This window comes from Bos javanicus, chromosome 18, assembly GCF_032452875.1.
Source record: "Bos javanicus breed banteng chromosome 18, ARS-OSU_banteng_1.0, whole genome shotgun sequence".
Classification (NCBI taxonomy): domain Eukaryota; kingdom Metazoa; phylum Chordata; class Mammalia; order Artiodactyla; family Bovidae; genus Bos; species Bos javanicus.
In genome coordinates this window covers 13115820-13143416 of record NC_083885.1, presented here as the reverse complement: position 1 = coordinate 13143416, position 27597 = coordinate 13115820, and the positions used below count along the sequence as shown (strand labels likewise).

Sequence of the window (27597 nt, the reverse complement as noted above, 5' to 3'; positions counted from 1 at the left end):
AGCAGGCAGCCTCTCCGCCCCCTTGTGTCAGGGTGGTTTTGTGACCTGTGTTCTCTTGGAAGGAATTCCGCACGTGGCTAAGGGAGGAGTGGGGCCGGACGCTGGAGGACATTTTCCACGAGCACATGCAGGAGCTCATCCTGATGAAGTTCATCTACACCAGTCAGTACGAGTGAGTGCAGCCCCTGGCTGGGGGCAGGCAGTCTCTCCCTCCCAGGTGCTGTGTGCACAATCCCTCTCTTCTGGGTGCTATGAGCACAGTCCTTCTGGGTGCTATGAACACAGTGTCTCTCCTGGGTGCTCTGAACACAGTCCCTCTGGGTGCTGTGAACACAGTGCCTCTTCTGGGTCCTGTGAGCACAGTCCCTCTGGGTGCTGTGAATGCAGTGCCTCTCTTCTGGGTGCTGTGAATGCAGTGCCTCTCTTCTGGGTGCTATGAACACAGTCCCCCTGGGTGCTGTGAACACAGTGCCTCTTCTGGGTGCTGTGAACACAGTCCCTCTGGGTGCTGTGAATGCAGTGCCTCTTCTGGGTGCTGTGAACACAGACCCTCTGGGTGCTGTGAATGCAGTGCCTCTCTTCTGGGTGCTATGAAACCAGTCCCTCTGGGTGCTGTGAATGCAGTACCTCTTCTGGGTGCTGTGAACACAGTCCCTCTGGGTGCTGTGAATGCAGTGCCTCTCTTCTGGGTGCTGTGAATGCAGTCCTTCTCTTCTGGGTACTGTGAACATGGTTCCTATGGTACTTTGAGTACAGTCCTGCTGTTTCTGGGTACTATGGCCAGAGGCCTTGTCTCCTGACCCTCCGTTTTCTGCCCGTCTGACCCCTATCACCCACCAGTTGTGTTCTCACAGGCCTGGCCTGTGTGTTAGAGCCTCATGTTCCCTTTCTCATGCCCACCTGGGCAGCCTCTTTGCCCCGTTCTCTGTCATGCTCTCTGCCCTCGGACCCTTTCCTGCTGCCTCTGTTTGGCCCCTTGGCGGCCTCAGGAGTCCCACCCTGAGTACTGGAGAAGGTGTGAGGTGTGTGGGCACCCATGCATTGGGGTGAGCGGAGCTCAGGAAGGAGGGGTGCCCCTGCTCCCACTGGCCTTGGGGGGAACCTAACGCGGCCCACCCTGTGCAGCACAGCGTGAGCCCTGTGTTCTACCCCCGCGCCCGTGGGCTGTGCCAGTCGTGTTCTCACGCTGCCCTTTCCCCCCCCCCCACCCCCCCACCCCCTGTCCTGCAGCAACTGCCTGACCTACCGCCGCATCTACCTCCCACCCAGCCGCCCGGATGACCTCATCAGGCCAGGCCTCTTCAAGGGCACCTATGGCAGCCACGGCCTGGAGATCGTCATGCTCAGCTTCCATGGGAAGCATGCCAGGGGCACGAAGATCACGGTGGGTCCTGGGGGCCGCCCTGCCGGGCCCAGCACCATGTGGACTCAATCACATAATCCTGGCGTAGGGCGGCTCGGGCTGCGCCCCAGCTACTCAGAACAGGCCCCAGACTGTGGCAGCACTTCCCCAGGGGTCTTGCCGGGAACTTGACATCTCGGGCCCCACCCGGACCTGCTGATTCAGGGCCCACCTTTCACATGATCCCCTGGGAATTCTGAACATTTCCAAGGCAGCCTTCCTTGCACAGCCCTTGGCTCTGGCCACACCCCAGGATTCCTGGGGAGGCAGAGAAAACCCTGATGCTGGCCCCACTCCAGAGGCTCTGACTTAATGGGGGTAGGCCGGGTGTGGGCTCCAGGAGCTCCCTGGGTGACCCTCTGCTTTAGCACTTGGGCCCCCACAGCCTGTCTGGGCCTCAGCAGCTCGGGAGCATGCCTGGAGGGCTGCTGAGCTGAGTGGGGGCCCTGGACAAAGGGCCCCTTGTCTCCTGTTCCAGGCACACAGTCTGGGCTGGCATTTCCGGCCGGCCCTGCCTGACCGGGGAGGGTTCACAGACCTCTCGAGGCTCCATCGCTTAAGCTGTCAACATAGGGTGGCTCCCACCCCAGGTCTTTGGTGTAGGGGTGCCCATGGGCTCTCCCAGGGTCACCCGTGGTATTGTCATTCCCTGTCTTCAAAGGCCTTTCACAGGAGGCTGCCTGCTCTGGGCACTGTTTTTTTTTTTTTAAGGACGTATCAGATATTCCGACTGGTAAGGGGTCACTGCCAAACCAGTGGAAGGGCTCAGCAAGTGCCCTCGGCCGGAGGCAGGACTGGTGCTGGAAGCTCAGCGCGGTCTCTGAGCCTGCTGACGGCTGCACACTGGCTCCACAGGGTGACCCCAACATCCCTGCCGGGCAGCAGACAGTAGAGATTGACCTCAGGCACCGCATCCAGCTGCCTGATGCCGAGAGCCTGCACGACTTCAACGAGCTCTCCCGCGTTGTCCTGGAGGTGCGTGAGCAGGTGCGCAAGGAGCAGGAGCAGGAGCAGGAGGGCGGGCCCGAGGACGCCGAGGGCCTCGGCCAGCAGAGCCCCCAGCCCCGCGAGGAGCCGCCCGCTGAGCCGGCCCAGGCACCTGGAGACGGAGGGGCCGCGGCCGTGGCTGAGCCACCTGCCCAGTCGGGGCAGCCGTTCGTGTTGCCAGTGGGCGTGAGCTCGAGGAATGAGGACTATCCCCGGACCTGCAGGATGTGGTAAGGATCGGGGCGTGGGCTTCCGGGGTCCCTTGCCAGACCAGCACAGAGGCAGCCTGGGGTGGGGCCAACTCCACACGGAGTGGGGAGCATTGCACCGTGGGAAGCTCTGCCCACGTGTTCCAGGTCCTGGGTGGCCAGTGCTACTCCCTGGGCCCCACGCCGAGCTCCCCAAAAGGGATTTAGGCATTGGTGCGGACTTGACAGACAAAATCTATTACATCCTCTTCATGTTAATACCGTTGTGATAAAAGAGGCTGAATATGGGTTTTCCAGAGGGAGGTGTACACAATAGCGTTCCAGTGTAACTTCACTTGCTGTGAATTTTTGAAAGTCATAAAGGAGACAGATCTCTCGTCCCTAGGAAACTTGACAACTTGCAGCATCTCCAGGCCAGCTCAGAGCCTTCGGGCAGAGCTGGCCTGGAAGCTCTGGTCCAGCCCCCGCTGTGTCACCAGAGGGTCTCCACCCCAAGCTGGATGTTAGGGGCCCGGCTGGGGGGTGCGTGCGTTCCCTGGCCCAGCTGCAGAGCCTGTGCAGCACACATTTCTATGAGTCCAAGCTTGGTGCCCAGGAGCCATCCGAGCCGCGGGCCCTCAGGCGCAGGGCTGCAGTCCCCTCCTGCCCAGCAAAGCCTCAGTGTGGTAGGCAGAGGTGGGGTCCTAGGCATTATTCCACACACCGGGAGGGTCAGGCCAGTCCCAACTCCTTGTCATCTGTCAGAAACACTGAGTTCTTTGCAAGAAAGACATAAACGCATTAGAGCCCGAGTCTCCAAACATGGCTGTAACGGGTATTTGCAAGTTTTGCTTTTACGTGCAGATAAGTCATTGACTACATTTGAGTTGTTCACACGTACACGTGACTATCCCGGGAACTTAGGTTTCTGTTGCCTGGGTCTGTGCCATGAAGATGTGCACTTTGGGGCAGCAATACGAGGGGGAGCTGCCTGAGACCCTCATCCTTTCGTTGGGGTAGAGAGCCGCGGTCCGCGGGGTGAGCCCAGCCATCTGGGGCGAAGCAGCAGGCCTGCTCACGCCCTCTAAGTGAACGCCAGCCTCCCGGAAGGTGTGGAGCCCACCAGCCGGACCCCGCATATTGCCCACTGCTGGAGGATGGTGGACGTAACCCACGTGGGATCTCTGGGGGAGGGTGTTCCAGAATGTCCCGGACCACAAGGTGATGGGCCGGGGCCACCGCGTGTCTTCAAGGGCCCTGCTCACCCTCTCTCCCCACACTCTTTATTTTTGTTCAGTTTCTACGGCACCGGCCTCATCGCCGGCCACGGCTTCACCAGCCCTGAGCGCACCCCCGGGGTCTTTGTCCTATTTGATGAGGACCGCTTCGGGTTCATCTGGCTGGAGCTGAAGTCCTTCAGCCTGTACAGCAGGGTCCAGGCTGCCTTCCGGAACGCAGACGCCCCGTCCCCACAGGCCTTCGAGGAGATGCTCAAGAACATCCAGTCCCTCACCTCCTGACAGTCCACCTCCCCACGGCGGGCGGCTCAGGGCTGGGAGGGCAGCAGCATGCGCTCGGGGGGACTCGGCCAACACCCGACACCCCCCTGCTCGCAGGAGCCTCTGCGCGGCCGCCCAGATGCTTTCCACGGAGCGCACGGCACACCTGCATATCCGCCAGTAGCAACAGGAGGGCTGAGCATGTCTTGAAAAAAACAACAGAACCAGAACAAACAGACCTGGAGGATGGGCCGCGGGGTGTGTAGGGACTGAACTGGAGAGACTGGCCGTTTTCTAGGGAGAACACAGTCCTCCTCCAGGGAGGGTCACTCCGCATGCATGGGGGTCTGCTGCCTCCAGCTCATGGAAGGAGTCCTGGGGGAGGCATGTTGGCTCCACCATCCCCTCTGCGGGGAGCAAGCCGGAGGACCACGGTGGCTTCCACGCAGCCTGGGCGGGTGGGGGTGCTGTGTGCGGAATAGGAGCTCCGGGGAGACGGGGTGGGGCTCAAGACCCACTTCTCCACCTATCTGCTTGGATTTGGGACAAGTGCATGTCACTCCGATCTCAGTTTCCAAGATCAGTGAATGGGGCCGGTGATCCGGGTCATGAGGAGATGCCCACTGCAGGCCATCCGGCAGCTCGGTGGCCCTGGTCCAGCACCACCTGGCCCTGCTCCCCGCAGCACAGGGTGCCTGCCCAGCCTCTCTCAGGTTTAGAACCGAGACCTGTGCTGCAGCTGTTCTGACAGGCAGTCACTGAGCGCCCTCCCTGCTCCCCCACCCCACACTCACTGATGTGAGACCGTGAGTTGCAGCTGCCGGTCTCAGAACCAGGACAGGGCCCCTTGGAGATGACCCACGTCTGCTCCCCTGCGTGGTTTACGAGATGCCACTCTTGAAAGGGGCGGAACATTGGGAGGGGTCGTGCCGGGTGTTTGATGCCCCTCTGCAGGGGAGAGGGCAGCTTTCTGGAAGTGTCAGGGGACCAGGCCCCTCCAGCGTGGAGAACCCGGGCGCTGACCCTTCTGCTGGCGCTGTCCCCATTGTTTTGTTGACCCCTGCATTTGGGAACCCCCACGAGGCCTGATCTTGCCATCCCCTGAAGAACGGAGCCCCGTGTGCCTGGGCACAGACCTGCTGGAGTTATGCTCAGCCCTCCCTCCAGTCCTCAGAGCATCACCGCACCTGCCTGCCAGGGCCAGTGGCTCCCCGGGGTGGACAGACTCTGTTGCGACCCAGCTTCTTGTCCTCATTGGGTGGACTGCGCTGAGCCCTCACTCTGGGCGCCCCAGGGAGTGGGCAGCTCTGTGGTGCCTTCACGTAGAGCCCAACCTGAGGTGCCCCATGAAACGTGTCCTGTGTTTCCTGGTAGAATTCTTCCTGACTGGCCCTTTTCTCAAATAACTTCAGTCTCCGCTTCAGTCCATTTGGCTACTTGGGCCTTCCTTCCTTTGCTGCCCAGAAGCAACAAGCTCTGGGCATGGCCCTGAAATGCAAACTAACCCTCCCAGGACCAGGACTCTGTGGGGTCCACCCTGGGCCATCACCGGGCACCGTCAGCCGAGTCTCATCAGTGACACCACCTCACACCTCCCAGATCCTTCCAGCAGGACCCGCAGTCGGATAGGGACGTGGTTTCAGTTCCTGTATCTCTCGCAGGACTGAGCCTCAAAGCCTGTTGCCCTCCCCATCTCACAGCGCGGCTGTTCTTCTCTTGTGCCAAGCGTGGCTGTCCCCGATGGTGCAGCCACAAAGCCTTGAGGACAGTGAAAACGGAGGACAGCTGGGCGCTAGGCTGTTCCTCTCTAGGTTTCACCACTGTTTAAATAAAATCAAGAAAATGCGTGTTTTACCCAGAGCTAAGGGACTGTCTCCGTCTGAGGCCCCCAGCATTGTAAAGATGAGCATTTCTGATTAAAAACCAATCCCAAACTAAATGCTATCCTGCCTCTAGTGTCTGGCCTACGCATGGTTGCCACTAACAGTGACTAAAATAACCTTGGGCTGCTGGCCGCATTCACGTTGGCCTCCGTCTCGGGTGTCAGGTGGGGCCTGTGGGTGGCAGCGGCCTGGGTGTCGCCGGGCAGGGCAGTAGGAGTGAAGGGCGTGGGCTTGTCATCTGCCCAGAGGGCTCCTAGTCTCCCAACTGTACTTAGTTTCCAGTTCTGGAAGCCCCAGTTTCCAGTTCTGTAGGTGAGGTACGCAGACAGTGGCGGTTCTGTGCACAGACCCAGTACTGGCCGCTCCCCCTCATGGTGGATGGTCAACCGGCCCCGGAGGGGAACTTCCAACCAGTTAACTCACTGTAGGCAAGGATTCAAAAAGGCAGAGGGTGTTGTCCGAGGCTTTTGATAAAGCTGGTTCCAATGGGGATCTCTAATGACCCAGGTTAGGGGCTGGCCGTGCTCCTGTGGGGCTTGATCTGGGGGTGGCAGGTGGACCTCAGGCGTCTTTGGATGTTCCCCACGGTGGGCATCATCTTCACTGCCACTTTTGCTGCCGTGAGGTTGGGTATGGGGTGGAGGGATACCTCTCTGCATACCTGGAGGGCTCCACGCTCTGGGAGTTGATTATAAACGTGATTGGAGATTTCAGACACAGGTCATGGGGATTCTTCATGTTGGGGCTGGAGGTGTTTGGTGTGAGGCTGTGTCAAACACCCTTATTTTTTTGGCTTCGTGATGTAGGCCTGGCACTATACCCGGATCTGTTCCTCGCCCTCCCCCCGTGCCTCCTGGGGCTCAGAGCTACAGCATCTAATACTGGGTGAGAACAGGTTTAGGGGCATTGTGGTGGGAGGGTTTCAATCTCCTTCCTCTGTCGGTTCAGACTGGAACCTCCCTTCCTAGCCTTGCCCTGGCCCCTCTGGGACAGTCCAGCTCACTGTGGCTGGTGCTCCAGGCCGCTGCTGCCCGGCTCCTCCCCTTGTCCCCTCTGGCCCTGACACCAGGCCTGGTGTCCCTGCTCCGTGCAGGGTACCTATGTCCCTGGCCGATGAGGAGGGTGGGAAAGCTTACGGCCGTCTAACTAGCTACATTCCCACTGCCTGCAGAACAAGCTCAGGGGTGAAGCTCTCCTGCCTTTCTCACTGACAATTTGGAGTCGTTCCCAGACAGCCAGATCCCTTCCTCAGCCAGCCGCCCTCTTGTCTGACACTTCAGGACTGCCTTCACTTTTCAGGTTGCCTGGGCTTTCTCCCACTGCCGCTGAGAGATCTGTTTAGTGCTTGTGAGCCGAGCCGGAGTGGGTCAGAAACCTGCTCAGCCCCGTGTCATTTGGGGAGTTCCCCGAGTTCCTTGCGACTGTGGTATCTCAAGTGTGGACCGGGAGCACCTGTGACTCGGTAGCTGTGTTCTCCTGGATACTTTCATGCTTTAACTTTAAGAATCCTTATGTGAGTGTTCTCAGGTAACCCTCACCTACCTTGAGGGTAAGATGCCTCAATTCACGGAGTCCATCCCAGTGTTAACAGGATACCTTCTCTGTCTTCACTTTTGGGAGAAGATCTGCAGTGTACTTTGTACGTTCTCAGAACTATTTAGACAGAGAAGAAAGCCACATGCCGTCAGTTTGCCTGATACTGTGAATGGGAACCACATGGAGTGCTGTGTCATTTATAGCTCAGCGGCCGGCAGGCCAGCCTTCCGGGGCCCAGGGTCACCAGCAGTGACACCTGATGCTCCAGCAGAAAAGTAGCCTTCTTCTGGGTCCTTTCTGTGCCTGCAGGGAGACCTGCCAGAACACGCGAAGGGATGAGAACCCTTTGCTTTTTTTTTTTTCTTTTTAGCCTAATTCTAATTTTGGTTGTGGTTTGAGATCATGAAGCCTGCTTGGAGAAGAAAAACATTCATCCTGTTTGATCTTGAAACCCCACCCCCCGAGTGATGAAGACAACAGTTGAGATGGAGGCTGTGATCACTCTCAGGCATCTGCTCGGGCTTGCCGGGTGGGGCAGGGTCAGGACCCCAGGAAGGTCTGACTTGTGACCTGGACTCAACAACCTTGGGGTGTTGTTTCTCCATAAAGCAGCTTTTGAAATCTTGTGTGCTTTGTAATTTGTTTCTTTCGGGTTATGATTCAGATGGAGCCTGGAGCCCTAAGTGACATGGGCTTTGGATGTGGGCAGGGGCCAATCACAGGAGAGTGGTTGCTGGTCGACAGAGAGGACTGGGTCACCAGTGTGGGGGTGGGGCCTCCCCAGGGGCCTGTGCTTCTCACACCCGGTCTGGATAGTTGTGATTTTCCCAGTTATGGAATAGAGTGGCGAGTGACCCTTGGGAACCCAGACAACGGTAGGCCCCTGGGTCCCTCCGTTTGGTCTGGGACCTGTACCCTCTCCCCAAGGGTAGGGTTGCAGTGGGTTCTCTTAGTCTGAAGTCTAAGTTGCCATTTCTGAGAACCGAAAGGTGGGATAGATAAGGGCAGGGATGTGCTCAGCGGCTGAGTAGACAGCCAAGGAGCTCATTTATGTATTATTTTCACCTGTTTACAAGAGTAATATTCTTGTGAAAAATTCAAATAGTGTATAGAAAGTAAAACTACATCATGTTCCCATCCAGCTGGGCCTGGATTCCTGAGAAGGGTTGAGGCTGAGTTCCGCTATCCACTGGGGTCCCATGCCCGAAGGCACCGTGCTCCCCCTTCCCCACTGCAGGGGGCTGCTTTGCCAGGCCTGGGGGCTTTTGCTCCCTGTAACCAGGTCCCTTTGTAGCCCCTCCTCTAGTGGCCCTTCGGGTCACTGCATGCTGCATGACCCCAGCCAGCAAGGTGAAATCAACGAAGACACGCCTCTAGGTAAAGTTTTCAGACCTTTCCCCCCAACTTTGACTTGAAAATCCATTTAAGTGATGGAAGGCTGCCTCTCAGCCTCCTTCCTGGGAGAGGAAACTTGGGGGAAGGAGGGCTGGTAGCTTGACACTATTGTGGGAATGGTTGGGCTGTCCTTTTTTATTTCTTGGCTAGGTTCTTTGAGATGTAATTTATGTAAATTTGTAGTGTAAGTACATGTCTTTAAGTTTACCAACACACAGAGCTGTGAACAGGCACCATAGTCAGGATATAGAATGTTCCATCCTCCTCAAAATCCCTGGTGCTGCCCCTTCTTAAACCACTCCTCTGTTCTCCATCCCTATTGTTTGGCCTTTCCTAGAATGTCCAATAAATGGAAATACTTAGTATGTAGCTCTTTTAACCTGGCTTCTTTCATTCATTATCATTTCCCTCCAAAGAGCCATTGTACACGTTTTCCCCCTAACACCCCCCATGAAGTTTTAATGCCACAGACATAGTTTATATGTATAACGCATTTGTGCTTTCAAACTTTGGTGCTGGAGAAGACTCTTGCGAATCCCTTGGACAGCAAGAATATCAAACCAGTCAATCCTAAATGAAATCAACTCTGAATATTTATTGGAAGGACTGAGCTGAAGCTGAAGCTCCAATACTTTGGCCACCTGATGAGAAGAGCCAACTCATTGGAAAAGACCCTGACGCTGGGAAAGATTGAGGGCAGGAGGAGAAAAGGGCAGCAGAGGATGAGATGGTTGGATGGCATCACCGACTCAATGGACGTGAGTTTGAGCAAACTCCAGGAGATAGTGAAGGACAGGGAGGCCTGGTGTGCTGCAGTCCATGGGGTCGCAGAGTCGGACACGACGGTGACTGAACAACAACAACAAAGCATTTGTGTGGGTCTGTGTGGGTATGGGAGCCCAGGCGGATGGCCGCATCACCATGGAATGTCTCTCCTGTTCACAGAGTTCCACAATTCTATTGGAAGGCAAGCTCCCACGGGCTGCCATGGGTGTGGGGGAAACAGTGCGGAGGCCTCTCCTAGAGGATGCTTCGGTGATCTCAGGGCGAGTGCTAGAATGGGGTACCTGGCACCTTGGGGGTGGGGGTGAGACAGTGACACAGGCAGTTGGAAATGAGAAGACTCTCCTGGCCTGGCTACCTGGCCTGGCCGTGCCATTTCATAGTGCCCCAATGACAGTGAGAGAAGGATGACAGTGGTCCTGTGTCCCCCCCAGCAGACTGCAGGAGCTCACAGTGAAGGAGGAGGAGAGGCCAAGACACTGGTGTCACAGCTGCTGAAGAGAGAAGTCTAGGTGTCACGGTTGGTGAGGTGACAATGAAGCCTATGGGCCCACAGGAAAAGGGTAAGGTTGGGGGCAGCAGAGTTGACGGCATGCCGGTCACCAGTGTACACCTGTCACATCATACAGGGCCCTCATCTGGGTAAAAAAGTGAGTCCTGTGTTCAGGGCTGTGACGGTGGTGGCGCCTAATGTAATCTTGACCTGACCACTGTGCAGCTTGGGTTCAACCTGAGAGAGACCCAAAAGTCATGGGACACGAGAACTTAAAAATTACAGTTCTTGCTTAGACTTTATTTGAAAATCATGATTTCACTTAACCTACAGGATTTAGGTTTGTGAAAACTGTTACAGGTCAGTTAGGCAAGATGATCCTGAAATAACAAGCCAACCTCAAAACCAAACCACAACTTTTTTTCTTTAGCAGCAATACATGCTTTTTTAGGAATGTTCTCAAAGATACAGATGTCTGTTCTCACACAGATACGTGTGAAGGAGTGAGAAGTGGCTGTCCTCCAGCTGCTGGCTGGGCTGGCACTGTGTGTGTTTTTGCTGGTATCTTCTGGTGGACATAAGCTCTATTATCTTGGGTGATTACCTGGGGTGGGGAATTGCTTAGTCACAGGATATTCACATGTTTGAGTGAGTGAAGTCCCTCAGTCATGTCTGACTCTTTGCAACCCCAGGGACTGTAGCCTACCAGGCTCCTCTGTCCATGGGATTTTCCAGGCAATAGTACTGGAGTGGATTGCCATTTCCTTCTCCAGGGGATCTTCCCAACCCAGGGCTCGAACCTGGGTCTCCTGCATTGTAGACAGACGCTTTACTGTCTGAGCCACCAGGGAAGTCATTCACATGTTTAGACATTGTAAATACTGCCAGTTTGCCTACATGGTTTTATCTGTTGTGTAAGGTGTGAGGGTTCCAGCTGCCACACGCTCTACAAACTTGGTACTGTCAGTCCTTTTAATTTTAGACATTTTTGGTGGAAATGGTGATGAGTTGCACTTGATGTGAAATGGCATGACAGTGTCAAGAGTGGTGAGGGCCAGTGCTTCTGCGGGGCTTGTGGGGCATAAACCTGTCTTCTGTGTTACAATATTCCAGTGGGCTCAGGAGAATAGAAATGACAAGGAATCCCAAGGGCCCTCCAAGGTTTGCAGAGATAAGACAGCCATAAATAAAATACTAGGCTAATGGTGAGATTCCTCGATAAACTTTGTCATTAGCTATTAAGAGACCAGTGCTGACATTATTTATACAGATACACAGGTAGGGAGTGGTGTCCAAAATAATTAGCAACTAAAAGACAGAATAAATAATTAGCAACTAATATAGTGGGGGTGCTGCCCAATCAGCATGGGTGCTAGCTAGGAGAGCCTGCAGGGTGGGAACTGGCTGGAAGCTCAGCCCTGTTCATAGGTCATGAACTTACCAGTTCAGTAAAAGAGCCATGAAACCTGAGTAGCGCCTGGGAAATCCTGTTTGTCTATGGCTAGGAGAAGGCAGTGGCAACCCACTCCAGTACTCTTGCTTGGAAAATCCCATGGACGGAGGAGCCTGGTAGGCTGCAGTCCATGGGGTTGCTAAGAGTTGGACGACTGAGCGACTTTACTTTCACTTTTCACTTTCATGCATTGGAGAAGGAAATGGCAACCCACTCCAGTGTTCTTGCCTGGAGAGTCCCGGGGACGGGGGAGCCCGGTGGGTTGCCGTCTATGGGGTCGCACAGAGTTGGACACGACTGAAGTGACTTAGCAGCAGTAGCAGTCAGCACAAGGAAATGTGGCCCACCAGGGCTACCGTTGCTTATGATGGTTTGATCAAATATTAGTATTAGTTGAGAATGTTAAAGTCAGCAAAAAAGGGGAGTTCCTTAGTTGTCTAGAGGTTAGGATTCAGGGCTTTCACTGCTGGGGCTGGGATTCAATCCCTGGTCAGGGAACTGAAATCTCACAAGCCGAGGTGTGGCCAAAAAGAAAAAAAAAAGTTAGCAAACACTGAAAAGTTTGTTTTCAAGAGGTACTACAATCAGTTGTTCTGAATTCCACGGCCTTCGAACCCTCGGTTGCTTCAGAAACACACATCCTCAAAAGTCACAATTTGAGTCCGATTCAGTCAGTGACAAAGGCGCCCAGTTAAATCTCAGCGTCAGAAAAACAATGAAAGACATCAAATACAAATACGTCCCAGGTCCTGCGTGGGACACACTCCTACCGAGATGCTCCGCGGTTCTCGAATGGGCCCTGGGCCCGAGTCGCGCACCTCTTTTCTCTCCTTCCAGGGGACAGATACCCCGTCTACTGTGCCCTGCAGCCCCGCAGGCCCGTCTGCACGAAACAGTGAGTGGATTTTCCCGGGATCGGGCGGGGAAAGGTGTGTCTTCCGAGGCCGACGTCCACCTAGGCCAGGTCCAGACCACAACCGAGGAGTCTTCACCTGCGCCTAGCCCGACCTCCGCCCCGGCCCGGCCCGCCCCCGGCCCCGCTCCGGGCCCCGGCCCCGGCCCCTGCCCCGCCTGCTCCGCCCGCCCGCTCCGCTGACCCCGAGCCTGTGCCTTCAGAGCCCAATCAGATGCCAGGTAAGTAAACATGTATAGAATGCAGCATCTGATTGGCTATTAGAGAGCCAATCGACAGCTAATAGAGTGCTGTCGCCGGAAGAGCCTGGCCTCAGAGGAGCGGGAGGGCGGAAGAGGTGGGGCTTTCGAGGTCGAGGGCGGTCCCGAGGACTGACGGGGCGGTGTGAGGGGCGGGCCCGAAGAGGAGTGACACGGTGAGCCAGCCCCGACTTCCGTCACGGCTGTCATCTTGAGCTTCGTCACCGCCCTCACCATAACTTAGCAGAATCGTGGCGGGCATTTCTGGGAGCTCTCGGGTGTCCGTTCGGTCTGTCAGCGCACACTCACCCCGAGCGCGTCATAACAGGCAGGTGCCTCCCTCAGTCTTGCACGCTGGGCCGCCGCGCCACACAAGGGGCCCGGCACCCGAGTCACCTGAGGGGGCCCCGGACCCCGAGTCACCTGGGGGCGCCCCACACCCCAAGTCTCCTGAGGGGGCGCCAGACCCCGAGTTACCTGAGGAGAACTCAGACCCTGAGTCACCTGAGGTGGCCCCGGGACCTGTGTCACCTGGGGAACACCGACCCTGAGTCAGCTGGGGCACCCCAGACCCTGAGTCACCTGAGGCGATCTGGACCTCGAGTCCACTGGGAGGCCACAGACCCCAGTTCTACTGGGGTGGCCCCAGACCCTGAGTCACATAGGGGGGCTCTGGACTGAGAGTCATCTGGGGGAACCTGGACCCTGAGTCACCTGGGGAGCCCCAATAGCGTCAGGTCACCCTGTCCCATGCTGCTGCTCCTGTTGCTGCTAAGTCACTTCAGTCGTGTCCGACTCTGTGTGACCCCATAGACGGCAGCCCACCAGGCTCCCCGTCCCTGGGATTCTCCAGGCAAGAATACTGGAGTGGGTTGCCATTTCCTTCTCCAATGCCTGAAAGTGAAAAGTGAAAGTGAAGTTGTTCCGTCGTGTCCGACTCTCCAGCGACCCCATGGACTGTAGCCTACAGGCTCCTCCATCCATGGATTTTCCAGGCAAGAGTACTGGAGTGGGTTGCCATTGCCTTCTCCGACCCCATCCCATACTACTACTACTAAGTTGCTTCAGTCATGTCCGACTCTGTGCAACCCCATAGACGGCAGCCCACCAGGCTCCCCCATCCCTGGGATTCTCCAGGCAAGAACACTGGAGTGGGTTGCCATTTCCTTCTCCAATGAATGAAAGTGAAAAGTCAAAGTGAAGTCGCTCAGTCGTGTCCGACCCTTAGGGACCCCATGGACTGCAGCCTTCCAGGCTCCTCCATCCATGGGATTTTCCAGGCAAGAGTACTGGAGTGGGGTGCCATTGCCTTCTCTGACCCCGTCCCATAGTAGCTTGTAAAAGGTAGGCAGGAAAGACACTACACTACATCATATAAGCAGGAAAGGCAATTCACTGACTAATTGAGGCTGTCAGGTGTAAGTCGTCAGGAACCGATGTACACAGATGCTTAAGGACTGTGGTCAGGGACTGTTGTCTCCATCTTTCAGCTTTGTTTTCTTCCCCTCTGGGGGCAAAATGACCACCAAGACCTCTGGAAAAGCTCTTGCAACTTCAACAGAAAAGGAAATTTCCTTTCCTAGTAATTTTAACACAAAGCCCCAGAATGAGGGAAGCCTGACATACTGCACCATGGGGTTGCAGAGTCAGACACAACTGAATAATAACAACGAGAATGAGTTTCACTGGGTTGACTTGGGTTATGACATTCTGAGCCAGTCTCTGGGACTAACTGGCTTCATCTTCTGGGCTGGAGGTTTGGCCTCCACAAAGGAAATAACAATGCTCTTATGACTGTTAGGGGGCTTGGGTGCTGTGCAGGGCAACATCCCATATTCTGTGTTGTCAAGGATCAGGTGTGGGAGTTGAGCTCTGTGACCTGAAGCTATTACTGTAAATAGATAGTAAAATAGTGATTATTATGATGATATCACTCTTAACCATTGCCATGTTACATATGCTATTAGGAAAGCTGGAAGTTTTGCTTTGTTTTGAATTTATGCTCACTGGACACTCTCCATATGGTGGCCAACATACTAGCAATTTGTTGTGCGGAGAATGGGGAAGAGTAGTAGAATCTGTGTAGCTCCAAATGCTTTTTCAGCCCAAGAGAGAAAGCACCCATTTTTTTTTTTTTTTTTTTTTTACTGCAAAGAATTTCATTAGATGTACGGTTTTGACAGTATTTTCCTTCAGAATTCTAAGTAAGCTCAGGGTGTATGATAAAGCATGTGTTGTGGTTGGCAGCTACACGTCTTGGAAAGTTCTCACCAGGTTGGAATGTTCCTGTCTTTCCTAAAGGTCCTAGCATAGGTTTAGCTGGAGTGTGCCTGGTGGTAGTGGTTTAGTCACTAAGTCATATCTGACTCTTGTGACCCCATGGACTGTAGCCTACTAGGCTCCTCTGTCCATGGGATTCTCCAGGCAAGAATACTGGAGTGGGTTGCTGTTTGCTTCTCCAGGGGACCTTCCCGACCCAGGCTGATTCCAGCTAAACCCTTTGGGGATGCAGGATTCCACAATAGCTTGACATATGGGAACCCCTAGACCTTAGCCATGTGAGTGTGTATCTACCTGCTTCTGTTGTCACCCTCTGCCCCCTCTTTGGCTCAGAATGATGACCCCTTCCACTCTTGGGGGGCCAGTTGACTAGGATCTCAGAATGGGCAGTTGACTAGGACTTCCCTGGTGGCTCAGACAGTAAAGTGTCTGCCTACAATGTGGGAGACCTGAGTTCGATCCCTGGGTCGGGAAGGTCCTCTGGAGAAGGAAATGGCAATCCACTCCAGTACTCTTGCCTGGAAAATCCCATGGACAGAGGAGCCTGGTAGGCTACAGTCCATAGGGTTGCAAAGAGACATGACTGGGCGACTAAACTTTCACTTTCACGTTCCACTCTTGGGGTTTAATGATACGAGCCAGGCTGGCTCAGGCTCTCATACTAGCATTCCTGCCTCCAATGTACACAAAGTCCAGAACTTTCTAAGCCATCTTCTTTTCTAGGAAAAGAAGCACATTTCCAGCTTTTGGGAAAGAAGTGTGTCTCATAGATCATTCGGTAAGGAAAGCAAACCTCAACTACTTTGCCCCAACCCTGACATGCCCTTTGGTGGGGAGTAGAGCAGAAAATATGGGTCCAGAAGCAGCATCTCACAAGAGGGTGTGTCAGCCAGTGGGGTCCATGGTTTAAGTGGCCATGCAAGCTCCCAAATCTCTATATAGGGTCACCCACTGCCTTCCCCGCCCCTCAGTGCCTCATGATACATTGAGACAGGGATTTAGGAGGTCTGGGAGAACCAGTGCTGCCCCTTAATGTATCTGTTCTGGGCAGCTCTGTCTGCTCCTGGAGAGGATGACTTTCCCTCTCCCCCAGCCTGTGGGTGTGGTGGGATCATATGGGATGGATGTGGAAGGTTTTGCAAACAAAGTTCTATACACAGACTGACGTGGACAACCACAGAAAGAGCGGTCATCCATCCTAGAGTTGGTTGTATTTCTCCATTTTTAGAAAGAGAGATCCAAGACTTGCTCATAATAATGTGGCTGTAAGTGATTGCACATCCCGGGTCTGCGGGCTCTGTGGTCCCCCTCCAAGTGACTTTGGAGGATCTCAGGACAGTCTGCAGTAGCTGAGGCCCCTGTGCCTGCACTTGCCCTGGATGCCATGTCTTAACCTGGCTCCCTCTGAGTGTGGATTTACCATTCAGAGAGTGCCTTGGCTTGCATCACTAATGCAGCATCACGTTAAATTCTGTTTTGTCTGCCTCTTGCTCAGATGTGCCCTGTCCCCAGCACTGTTCATCTAGAGCCCATCTGCTGTGAGTGCCAGGCCAAATTTGGGGGCTACCTGCCAGTGCCCAGGGCTAAGGCAGCACTGCCTTACTGGGTCCCTCGCTCCTTGAGACCCCAAAATCAGGTAGGTGACTTGAATCAGGGGTTCAGATTTATGGAGATATGATTGACATGTGATAAAATGGCACACATATAAAATTTGATAAATCTTGACATATGCACACACCCATGAAACCACCACCACAATTGTGATAATGTACAGTCATCTCTAGATATTCACAGGGGATTGGTTCTAGGATGCATGTAGATACCAGAATCCAGGGTGCTCAAGACCCTTGTATAAAATGGTATAATGCAGTACATGTACACAACCCCGAAAGGTTTCCTCGTACCCTTTTCAAAATTTTATTTATTTCTGTTTTGCTGTGCTGGGTCTTCATTGGTGTGCTCAAGCTTTTCCCTAGTTGGGGTGAGTGGGGGCTACTCTGTAGTCGCAGTGCATGGATTCTCACTGCGGTGGCTTCTCTTGTGGAGTATGGACTCCAGTAGTTGCAGCACAAAGGCTCAGTAGTTGCAGCTTGTGGCCTCCGGAGTGTGGGCTCAGCGGTTGTGGTGCACGGGCTTAGTTGCTTCCTGTCTTGTAGAATCTTCCTGAACCAGGGATTGAACCCATGAACCATGCATTGGCAGGCGGATTCTTAACTACTGAACCACTAGGGAAGTCCTCCTTGTTCCCTTCTGTAATTCCACTCAACCCTCTCTCCCCACAGTCCCCAGGCAACCATGGGTCTGTTTCTGTCACTATAGATTCGTTTGCATTTCCTTGAGTTTTATATAAATGGAATCGTATAGTATGTACTTTTTTTAGTCTGGTTTCTTTTGTGGTGGTGGTGGTTTAGTCACGGAGTCGTGTGTCTGGCTCTTTGCGGCCCCATGGACTATATATAGCCCACCAGGCTCCTCTGTCCATGGGATTTCCCAGGCAAGAATACTGGAGTGGGTTGCCATCTCCTTCTCCAGGGGCTTCTTTTACTCAGCATGATTATTTTTGAGATTCACCTATATGGTTGTGTTCACTGATAGTTCATTCCTTTTTACTGCTGAGCAGTGTGTTGTTATATGGATAGACCATTCATCCAGTGAAGGACGTGTGGATCATTTCCAGTTTTTTTCTATTTTGTCCAACAAATAAAGCTGCTGTGAACATTTGTGTATAAGTATTTGTGTGAACATGCCTTCATTTTTCTTGGGCAAGCACCTAGGAAAGGCATTGCTATATTGTATGGGAGGCATATGTTTAATTTTCTAAGAAACTGTCAACTGTTTTGCAAAAATGGTTGTTCCATTTTACAATCTTCCCAACAATGTATAAAGTTCAAGTTGCTTCATGTCTTCATGAACGCTTGGTTTGGTGAGTGTTTTAAATTTTGGCCATCTAAATAAGTGTTTATCTCATTGTATGTTTTTTTAATTAAAACATTTTTAAAATTGTGGTTTCAAAGATTGCGGGATCTCAGTTCCCTGGTCAGGGACTGAACCTGCACTCCAGGCAGTGAAGGTGCAGAGTCCCAACCCCTGGACCACTAGGGAATCCCTCTCATTGAGGCTTTAACTTGTGTATTTCCACAGTGCCTAATGATGTTGAGCATCTCTTCGTATATTTTTACCATATGCATATCTTACTTGATTTGTGTCTGTTCAAGTATTTTGCCCATTAAAAACGTTGAGTTGCTTTTTTTAAATTACTGAGTATTGAGAGTTCTTTATATATCTGTATACAAGTTCTTTATTAGATATTTAGTTTGCAAGTGTTTTCTCCACGTTTTTGACTTGTCTTCTAATTCTCTTATTACTGTCTTTCAAAGAGCAGAAGTTTTAGATTTTGATGAAGCCCGATTATCAATTTAATAATTTAGTCCTTTCTGCATCTTGCTTAGGCATGCCTGTCCCCAGCACAGTGGTGTATCATGGTTGCCTTTCATCAGGCTGAGGACTTCACTTCTATTTCTAGTTTGTTGAGAGCTTTTATCAGAAATGAATCATTTAAGTTTTCAGGAAGACTTTGTGTAGAGTTGGTGTTATTTTTCACTTCTAGTGTTTTTAGATGTTGGCCGTGGGTCTCTTATATGACAATGTACATGGCAGAAAGTGAGTCTTCCAGAGTCTTCCAAAAGCTTACCTCCTACCTTCTCCTCCTTTTCAGGGATAAAACATTCCCAGAAGCCCAAGCTTTTTTGTTCCCTTACCCCCCAGACCCTTTGTTGGCAAGAGGGACTGGCTGATCCCTGGCCTGACCGCTTTGCATCATAAGCAAAGTTGGTTTCTTTTAACAAAAGGAGGAATGATTGCTGTGTGGCTACCCTCGTAGTTCTCTTGTCATGTCTTTTGGACTCTCAGCAGGCATGGTTGCTCTCTTGATTCTCCACCTAGCTGCCCCTCTGGCCTTGAATGTTCTCCCAACTCTGCTCCCCGAGTCCCAGTGTTTCTTCTTTCCCAGTGGACAGTGCTGTGCAGGGAGCTGCTGTGGGAAGGATGAGGTCTTGTTGCTTCTGGTGCAGCACCTGCCATGGAGAACGGGCTTAGCAGCCATGGGTGGATTGAGTAGAAGTGGCCAGAGTATCCTTATCCTGGCGGGCAAAAGGGTCCTATGTGAGAGGGGTCCTGTGCCATGGTGACAAGGAGCCAGGGCGCAGGGAGGTGCCCGGGTCTCCAGGCCTCGTCTTATCTGCTTTGGAGGAGGTCCAGGACTCCCTTCCTCCTTCCTGCAGCAGTGTCTGCTTGGCAGCACACCTTACACCCAGGGTCCAGTGCAGTCCTCCCGCGGCCTCAGAGGTTGCAGGGGTTACTCGAAGTAGTTTTGATTATGTTTTATAATGTGAGCTGTGAGCACATGGTTGGAAATTCCCACAGTGCAGCAGGGGTGTGGTACACAGAACTCTGTCCTACCCCTCTTCCAGAGGTGTCCTCATTTGGCCTTCTGGAGGTTTTCTGTGCTTGTGTTGTTTGGCTAGCAATGTACAAGTCACCCTACGACCCAACTTGATACAGCAGTCACTGTGATAACTCATGTGGCTGAGGGACACTCTGCTGGCAGCTTGGCCTCAGATATCCTGATCTTGGGGTCAGCGGGCTGTCCCAGGCACTGTCTTGTGGCCATGGCAGAGATGTGAGAGCAGCTGGACACCTATGAGGTCTTCAGCCTGACAGATCTGGCTACTGTCACTTCCTACTTATACTGTTGGCCAGTCCAGTACGTGATCTGACCAGAGTCAAGGGGCAGAGTCTACTGTTCTGGAAGGAACTGCAGAATTGCAGGGCAAAGAGTGAGGCTAGGGGTGGTGATGAGGCATTGGGGTAAGGATCTGACCCATCACAACTCATATACAAACAACACTGCACACATATTCTTTAATTTTTTTGATGTAAATGGTAGCATGCTGTATTCACAGTGCTGCATTTCTCACTTAATATTGCATCTCTGTGCTCATTGTATGTCAGGACAGACAGATCTGCATTATTCTTTCCAAAGGCCATCCATTCCCTTTGTCCCTGTGTCCGTTATTTATTGTCCCTTATTACCAGATTCAGGCTGATTGGTCACTACAGTCAGTGCTGCACTGAGTGTTCTTGAGCAAATGCACATGTGTCTTCATGGGATGCGGTCCCAGAAGTGCAACTGCTGGACCAAAGACTATCCATGTTAGACTTTGACCAGTGTGGCCAGGGTGCTGGCAGAGTCCTCTCTCTCATTGAGATCGCTGAGGCTCAGAGGGGCTAAATGTGGCACCAAGGGTGCTCCTGGAGGCCGGTAGTTTCAGGACGGAGCCAGGTCTCCTGACTCCCCCCATGTGTCCCACCACAGCACCACACCCTGTGGATGTGCAGGTGGTGGGTAATGAGGGTGCTGGCCACCCCTGGGAATATCATGATGGGGGGACCTGCTCCCTCAGCCAGGCAGTCGGGGTGTACTGTGGGAGGGGCATAGCAGAGGCACTCTCCAGGGCCCTGTCCCTGAGGCTGAGGTTTTCTGGGGTGTGGCTCCACCCCTCTTTGGACCTTCTCTTCCCTTCCTCTGTTAGATCCAAAAGATGGTCCGGTCTTATATTCCCAAAACCACCAAGGCATGCCCCTGCCCATGCCACCGCTTTGGGGGCCACCTCCCGATGCCTAGGGATCAGGCCGTGATGCCCTACTGGGTGCCTCAGGTCCTGAGGTCTCACAAGAAGGTAAGAGGGAGGCTCGTATGGCAGCAAGGCCTGAAAGTGAGGGGTGGGCCGAGGGGGACCCAGAGATGAGGGGAAGGGTGCCGGGTTCCTTCCCCACAGTGGTCTGCATTGGTGTCTGGGGGTCTCCTCCAAGCTGTGGCCTAGGGCAGCAGAGAGCAGGAGGCAAGTGGTACTCAGGGCAGGCCCAGGTTAGGTGTCCTGGTGGTATTGGGAAGGGTGGGATACACTGCGCTCTGAGGGTCTGCTGCTACCTTTCCCATCATTTCTTCTGCCCCTCCTCCTCCCCCTCTCCTCCTTTCTCTTCCCTCTTCTCCAACTTGCTCACCTCCCTCCCTCCTTCTTCCCACCCCACCCTGCTGCTCCTTGCCTCCCCTCTACCTCACTTTCCTCGGCCTGTCTGAGCAGCCTGACCTTGTAGCCCTAGCCTGGCAGGCATGGAGCAAGGGTTCTGGGGAGGGGCCATAGCTCAAGAGTCTGTGCTCACTCTTCGGCTCTGTCTGGCCGCCTCCACACCTCTGGGTTCCAGGTCAATGTTTGTGGTGGGGTATGGTTGGCCAGGCCTAGCCCCGCTCAGTTCCAGGGCCACTCCTCTTCCTTGCTTTCTGAGTGTCCTGGAATTAGAGGCTTCTTCTGCCTTCACCCACATTCCATCTGCTGGTTTTCTGTCACCAAGTAGCAAACTGTCACCAGAATTAAAACCTGGAGGCCTTTTAAAAAAACGTAACTTGCATTCTGAGCTGGTCATGGACCCGTTTCTGGGGGTCTCCAGGCTAAATCACTGGGCCCCCGTCTTGGTGGATCACTGGGCTGATGCACTTGCCCACGTTCTTATCTTTTATCCTAGGTGGTGAAAAGGCAGCAGAGTTTTAAAGGCGTCCCAGGTAACTCAGTGCACTTGTGTCTCATCACCCCCTCCCCAAGGAAGGCGGGGTTCTCATGAACATCATGATGGGAGTGGGGTAGACTTCTGTCATGATGGGTATAACACAGAGAAGGCCACAGTCTGGCACACATACAACTTCTCCGACACCTACCCTTACCAGGCATCACTAATCACCCCTCATCTTTTCCTAGTGAACCCAGAGAAGCCTCAGACTCTATCAGTTATCAATATTGACTCTCAGGATGAAACCAATTTGCATCCTGGGGTTAGGTGGTATCTGAAGTGTTTTTTAAGCTCTAATCTTCTATGATTCATGATATGACTTGTGTATGTATGTGTTATATATAAATATACATTTATGACAGTGTATAGGCTTGTATGTTGACATATTCTATCTTCATGTATTCCTGACACATTGTATGTTCATGATACCACACTTATGCATATATTCATCATACAGTGTATACATATATTCATATGTTCATGACAGGCCTAGCACATACTCACATGTTCACAGTGCAGTTCATAATCATGACAAGGTGTGTTCACGTATCCTCATATGTGGCCTGATGTACGCGTGTCCTCACACGCTCAGTTTCGGTGTGCCAGGAGATGGTGTCTCTACTTGCACCTTTACTTTCTTCATCTCTGAAATGAGCAGAGGTGCTTTTCCTCACAGATGGTTGACATGTCTGCTTTCTCTGCATTGCGTGTGAGCAAGGGAGTGGACGTGTTTTGTGCAGTCTGATCACACCCTCCTCTTTTTGTGCTGGGGCCAGATTGCATGGTGAGTGCCCTTGATGGACTCTCTGGAGGAGGACCTGAGAGAACTGAGAGGTTGGGTGTCTGACAAGGGATTTTCCTGATGAGCAGGTGATTTGAGCGGCCCACCCAGAGCCTGGGTGTGTGCAGGTCGGGGTAGAGTGGTTGGGAAATGAGCGGCCACTACCTCTCATGCTCACCTCTTCATGTAGAAGATACTTAACTTTTCCCTGATTTTAAAAGCACAGTTAGGAGGAGCATGAATTGTCACAGCCTTTGGCAGAAGGTTTGGAGGTATCGATCAAATTTTATAATGTGAAAAATCTTTAATCCAACAAGCCCATGTCTGGGTAATATCTGTGGGCACTCCACGCATGTCTGTCTGTAGCAGTAATTTCTTTGGTGAAAAATTGGAAGCAACTTAAGTGTCTCTTCGTGGGAGGATGGACATAAATAGAGGTGCATTTGAAATGTGGCACCAGCTACCTAAAGTCCACAGCTGTTAGGGATGATGAAACGGACCCCCCAACACATTGCAAGGTAGAATAACAAGTCAGTGTAGCCCAGGCAATAGGACTCCACTAGTGTCAATTTCAGAGAAGGCAATGGCACCCCACTCCAGTGCTCTTGCCTGGAGAATCCCATGGACAGAGGAGCCTGGTGGGCTACAGTCCATGGGGTCGCTAAGAGTCGGACACGACTGAGCGACTTCACTTTCACTTTTCACTTTCATGCATTGGAGAAGGTAATGGCACCCCACTCCAGTGTTCTTACCTGGAGAATCTCAGGGACGGGGGAGCCTGGTGGGCTGCCGTCTATGGGGTCGCACAGAGTTGGACACGACTGAAGCGACTTAGCAGCAGCAGCAGTGTCAATTTAAAAATGAAAGCTCTGTTTATGTGTAGGTTAAGGTTGGTTTCGTGTGTCTGAGCTGACAGTCACAGGTAATCCCTGTGGGTGGGAAAGGGGCAGGTCAGCCCAGCAAAGAGAGGCTTCTGGTGGGTGTGTGTGTGTGTGCGCATGGTGAACAAAACAGATAGCAACACGTTGCCTCAGGTTTTAGGTGGAAGAGCCAGAAATCACTTTATTAAAAAAAGTGGCCATAGAATGAGAACCACCTGAGAAACTGCTCTTCTTACTGTATAGTATAAACTCACCAATTTAGTGGTTTATTTTTATTGGTTGTTTTTGGCTTTGACTACTCTGCGTCTTTAAGAAAGTGTAAAAGCTTAGTCGTTTTATTAGTGAATCATGCATCCATTGATAACACTGTTAAAAACCAGTATTAATTTTTACTCCAGCCATGGTTTTATAGTTCAGGTGATTTATGTTAGTAATATTTCAAGCCTCAAACCCATTCAAGGACAGGAATGAGAATGTGTTCACAGGATGGGAGTGAGAGTGTGTTCACAGGATGGGAGTGAGAGTGTGTCACAGGATGGGAGTGAGAGTGTGTCACAGGATGGGAGTGAGTGCCAGTCTCACTGCCACTAGGAGGTTAGGGAGCCTTCTCTCCTCTGAGCTTCATACAGAGTGACCTAAAAATAAGAGATGGTTCGTTGGCTTCAAATCCAGCTGAGTTCCATTTTAGAAAAATCTGTGTTTCTGATCTTGTAAATAGAGGGCTCATGTGCTTTTCTTCTTTATGCTCTTGTGATAGTTTTTTATAAAGAAAAGATAGTTTATATTTGTTAAGAATGTATTTTATATTAGTATGATTAGAGTCAGGGTACTACATTTTTAGTAGTAGCATATTAGTAGCATAGTAAAAATAAATAAGAGATATAACATCAAGAGGGTCACATGTGACCAGAGCAGGTCTTGAAAAAGCTAAAGAGCATGGAGGAGATAGAGATGTTTGAATTCCATTTGTGTTTGTGGTGGTTGTTTACTGCTTATTATGGGAAATATCAGATACTCTGCAAAAGCCCATGTTCCCTTCCCTCGGCTACAGCCACGATCAACTGATCAACTCTTGGATGATTTGGTTTCTTCTGTGCTTCACCCACTCCATACCCCCTCCTCTCCCCCAAAAAAAGGAAAAAGAAAAAGATTACTGTGGAGCAGATCACCACTAATTACCATATCCTTTCATTCATAAATCTTTCAGTAGGCAGCTCTAAAAGATAAAGACTCAGAAAACACAGCCACAAAGGCCCACAGTCGCCCTAGAAACAAACACATAGCCATGCTGTCTTCATCTCCGTGGGCGCTGTGTGAGTGCTCACACCCCAGGGCTGCGACCTGCCTTGCTGTGACACCTGGTTCCTTTGCCCTGGTTTCCTGAGGGCTCTCTCATGGGTGCAGGCTCGAGAGTACCCTGGCCCTACACCCCTCGGGGCCTGACTCACTTTCTCTGCCTAGAAGCCCCTCTGGATGTGCGCTCCGGGTACAACCGCTGGCGGATCTGTGGTGAAGGGCGCCATCTCCTCAAGTGGCAGCAGCTCCAGGCTCTTCACCAGGCTGGGCCGGTGGCCTCGGGGCAGCCAGAAAGCCCCCCAGCCTCCCTCCTGCCCCTCAACCTCAGCCTCCTGACACTCCTTCATGCCCTGCTGAGGGTCATGGAGGCCATCCGGTGAGCAGGTGTGGGTGGGGCAGTGGTGGCCTTGGGCTTATCTTACGTCCTGGGGTTTAGTTGAGTTGAAGGTGTAGGAGAACTTGGTTGTCGCGCAGCAGAGGGTGAGAGGTGGGCACCGCTCTGATTACTGTTACGTTGTTAGCATCGTCTGGATTGTTGCTCATACCTGACACACACATCTTCTTCCAGAAAATGCAAGGGAAGAACAAACCAGATGCATCAAGGTTAGGGCCAGTGGTAGGGTGGTGGAGCATCTACCCACCTTTATTTTCTCACCTGCCCTGTTCTCAAGTTTCTAAATTCCCCTTCCCCCAAAAGACCACTGGTTTCAGTTTCTACAAACTTCTGTTGTGTTGGGGTAGGAAATGGATTTTATGCCAGCCTGACCAGCCATCCCTCTGGAGTTTAAGCACACTACAGCCTCGGGGAACCTGCTGCCTCTCTCACAGCCCAGCCCCGACTATCAAGGCTCCATATTGAAAAGCCCTTTCACCAGCCTTGAACACACCTGGCCTTGCCCAGGCCTGCATTTCTCACCTGGGGCCCCACTCTGCCTCTGCCACCACCCAGGAAGCCTCCAGGGCAACCTCAGGTTCATTGCAGGGCCTCTCCTCACCTGGTTACTTGCTTTAGTCCCCTCAGTAACAGCTCTCCTCCTCCTTCTCGTCCTCTTAATGCCCCAGTTTACCCATGTCCCCAACCATTACCCCATCCACCTTCTTCTTCCTGTTTCTTTTATCACACCTATATATAAATATATACAAACACACACCAATATGTAAATAGAAGGCATGCAAATACATATCAATATGTAAATGTGCACAATTAGAATTTACATATATTGACTTATTTACTTTTTGTCTATCTCCTCCACCCAGTTGTAAGAGGAATGTTCTAGAAAATGTCCAGTATCTGAAAACAGTTTCAGATGCCTTTTGCCCAGTTTTTTAGTTGTTCAAATAGGAAACCAGCTCTGTCATTGTCACTCCATCTTTTCTGGAAGTGGAAATTCCTCTCCCTGCATCCTTCCTGGCCACTCTCCTAGTACTGGGCACTCCCTGTGGTCACATATGACGCCGTGATGCACATTTGCATACAGGTGCCTATAGTGGACCTGGGTTGCAGCTTCTCCAGGGCGAGTGCCCCAAGGAAGCAGCTGGCCAGGGTTCTGTCAGCTTTGCATGATCTGAATGGGTCAGCACTGTGAGACTTCCTTCTTTGTTTAAGTTTCATCTTTCTTTTTGTGTTTGTCAACCTGATGTCAAATTTGGTTGGACTCCCTGGTTCCCACTCTGGGAAGAACAAAGATAGAAACTTGTCTGTAGATGATCCATATTAAGTATTAATAGGTGGTTCAGGTGGGCCAAAGGAAAATTGCTAATACTTTTATGGGAGGTGTTTGCTTCTGAGCCAGGATCTTAGGGCAGAGGTCAGGCACTAACCAGCTGTTAGGAGAAATTCCTTACCTGCCTGGGGTGTATGTGGGGTGCCCTGTGAGAGCCCACAAAGCGCACACCCAGTTTATCTCAGGAGAAGCTGCTGGCCCATCTGCTGGCCTGGCAGAGGCTTGCTAGAACTCAGAGGCCATAGGAGAATGGATGAGCTCCGAACCTGCCCCACAGGGAGCCCAGAAGAGTAGTAATGAGTCAATCCTTGCCTTCTGGTCTGGACTTGCTGTGCCTTCGTTTTATTCAGTTCCTTCCACAGTTCTGCAGAGCTGGTGTTCTCCTTGGAGCCTAGAAGGGGAGAAGGGGCTGAGGGGGCTGAGTGCCTTCCCTCAGGTCGCACCCTGGACAGTGAGCCAGCCAGGGTGGCTCCCTGTCTCCTGTGCAGGCTCCTCAGTGGCCGAGTGTGCATTCTGCTCTGCCGCAGGGTTTCCTCCACCCTCCACCGCAGGGAGGCTCCTCACACGGGCCCTACAAGGCCAGTGTGGTTTCATTTTGGGGTCAGTTCCTAGTAATTGCCTTTCTCTTTGCTTTCTAGCCAGCTTTTTTGGGTATGAAGTTGAAATCAACGGCTACTGTCAAGAACATCAACAGAAATGTCCATCCTCCTCAAGGTCTTTAACAAAAGCCATCAAATCAGGGAGAGTCTGTGATAGTCACTGTTCTCTCAGTCAATGCAAGTTATTTATCATCAGGTGATTTTTAGTTGTAGTGGAGTTGCTGTGAATGTGGGTGAGATTCCATTATGAATATGATCAATAAATGTTATTTGTGAAAGTCAAAGTGATCACTTTTTGAAAAATGATTTCCTCAGATTTCCCTTTGTGAGGGTGGGACTCGTTCTCCACCTCTGTGTCCCTGAGGGCGGGGGGCCGTGACTGAACTCTTCTTCCCTTTGCAAGGACAGCACATCCTCTGGATGAGGATCCTGAAACGGCTTTAGCATCTGTTTCATGTGGATCTCACTTTAAGTAACATAAAATTGTATGCAGTTTATATTTTTAAAAACTGAGATATCATTCACACACCGTAAAATTCACCTTTTTTAGAGTGATTTTGTGCTTTTTTTTTTTTTTTTGCTATATTTACAAGGTTGTACAATTGCCACTGCTACCTAATTCCAGACATTTTCACCCCCAA

At 52.1% G+C, this 27597-nt stretch overlaps 2 protein-coding genes across 8 annotated transcripts in view; both read left to right on the top strand.

Annotated features, from left to right (window-relative positions):
• Nucleotides 1-6015, top strand: part of FBXO31 (F-box protein 31) — a 36597-nt gene extending 30582 nt beyond the window's left edge. For all 4 annotated transcript variants that reach the window (XM_061386949.1, XM_061386947.1, XM_061386948.1 and 1 more), the window contains 4 exons: nucleotides 63-172; nucleotides 1231-1384; nucleotides 2258-2619; nucleotides 3875-6015. In XM_061386949.1, the coding sequence (XP_061242933.1) occupies nucleotides 63-172; nucleotides 1231-1384; nucleotides 2258-2619; nucleotides 3875-4097 (849 nt within the window). In that variant the 3' untranslated portion in view covers nucleotides 4098-6015. The remainder of the gene's footprint in view (nucleotides 1-62; nucleotides 173-1230; nucleotides 1385-2257; nucleotides 2620-3874) is intronic.
• A 4095-nt stretch (nucleotides 6016-10110) lies between these two features.
• C18H16orf95 (chromosome 18 C16orf95 homolog) lies at nucleotides 10111-27240 on the top strand. 4 transcript variants are annotated; one of them, XM_061386952.1, is made up of 8 exons: nucleotides 10111-10236; nucleotides 12457-12514; nucleotides 15775-15829; nucleotides 16547-16687; nucleotides 20643-20789; nucleotides 21634-21670; nucleotides 24802-25009; nucleotides 26996-27240. In XM_061386952.1, the coding sequence occupies exons 1-8, from the start codon at nucleotides 10209-10211 to the stop codon at nucleotides 27012-27014; spliced, it is 693 nt and encodes a 230-aa protein (XP_061242936.1). In that variant the 5' UTR covers nucleotides 10111-10208; the 3' UTR covers nucleotides 27015-27240. The 4 variants fall into 4 exon arrangements, with proteins under 4 accessions (XP_061242936.1, XP_061242935.1, XP_061242938.1 ...); XM_061386951.1 differs by having other exon boundaries at nucleotides 24799-25009; XM_061386954.1 differs by lacking the exon at nucleotides 20643-20789.
• Nucleotides 27241-27597: the final 357 nt, after the last annotated feature.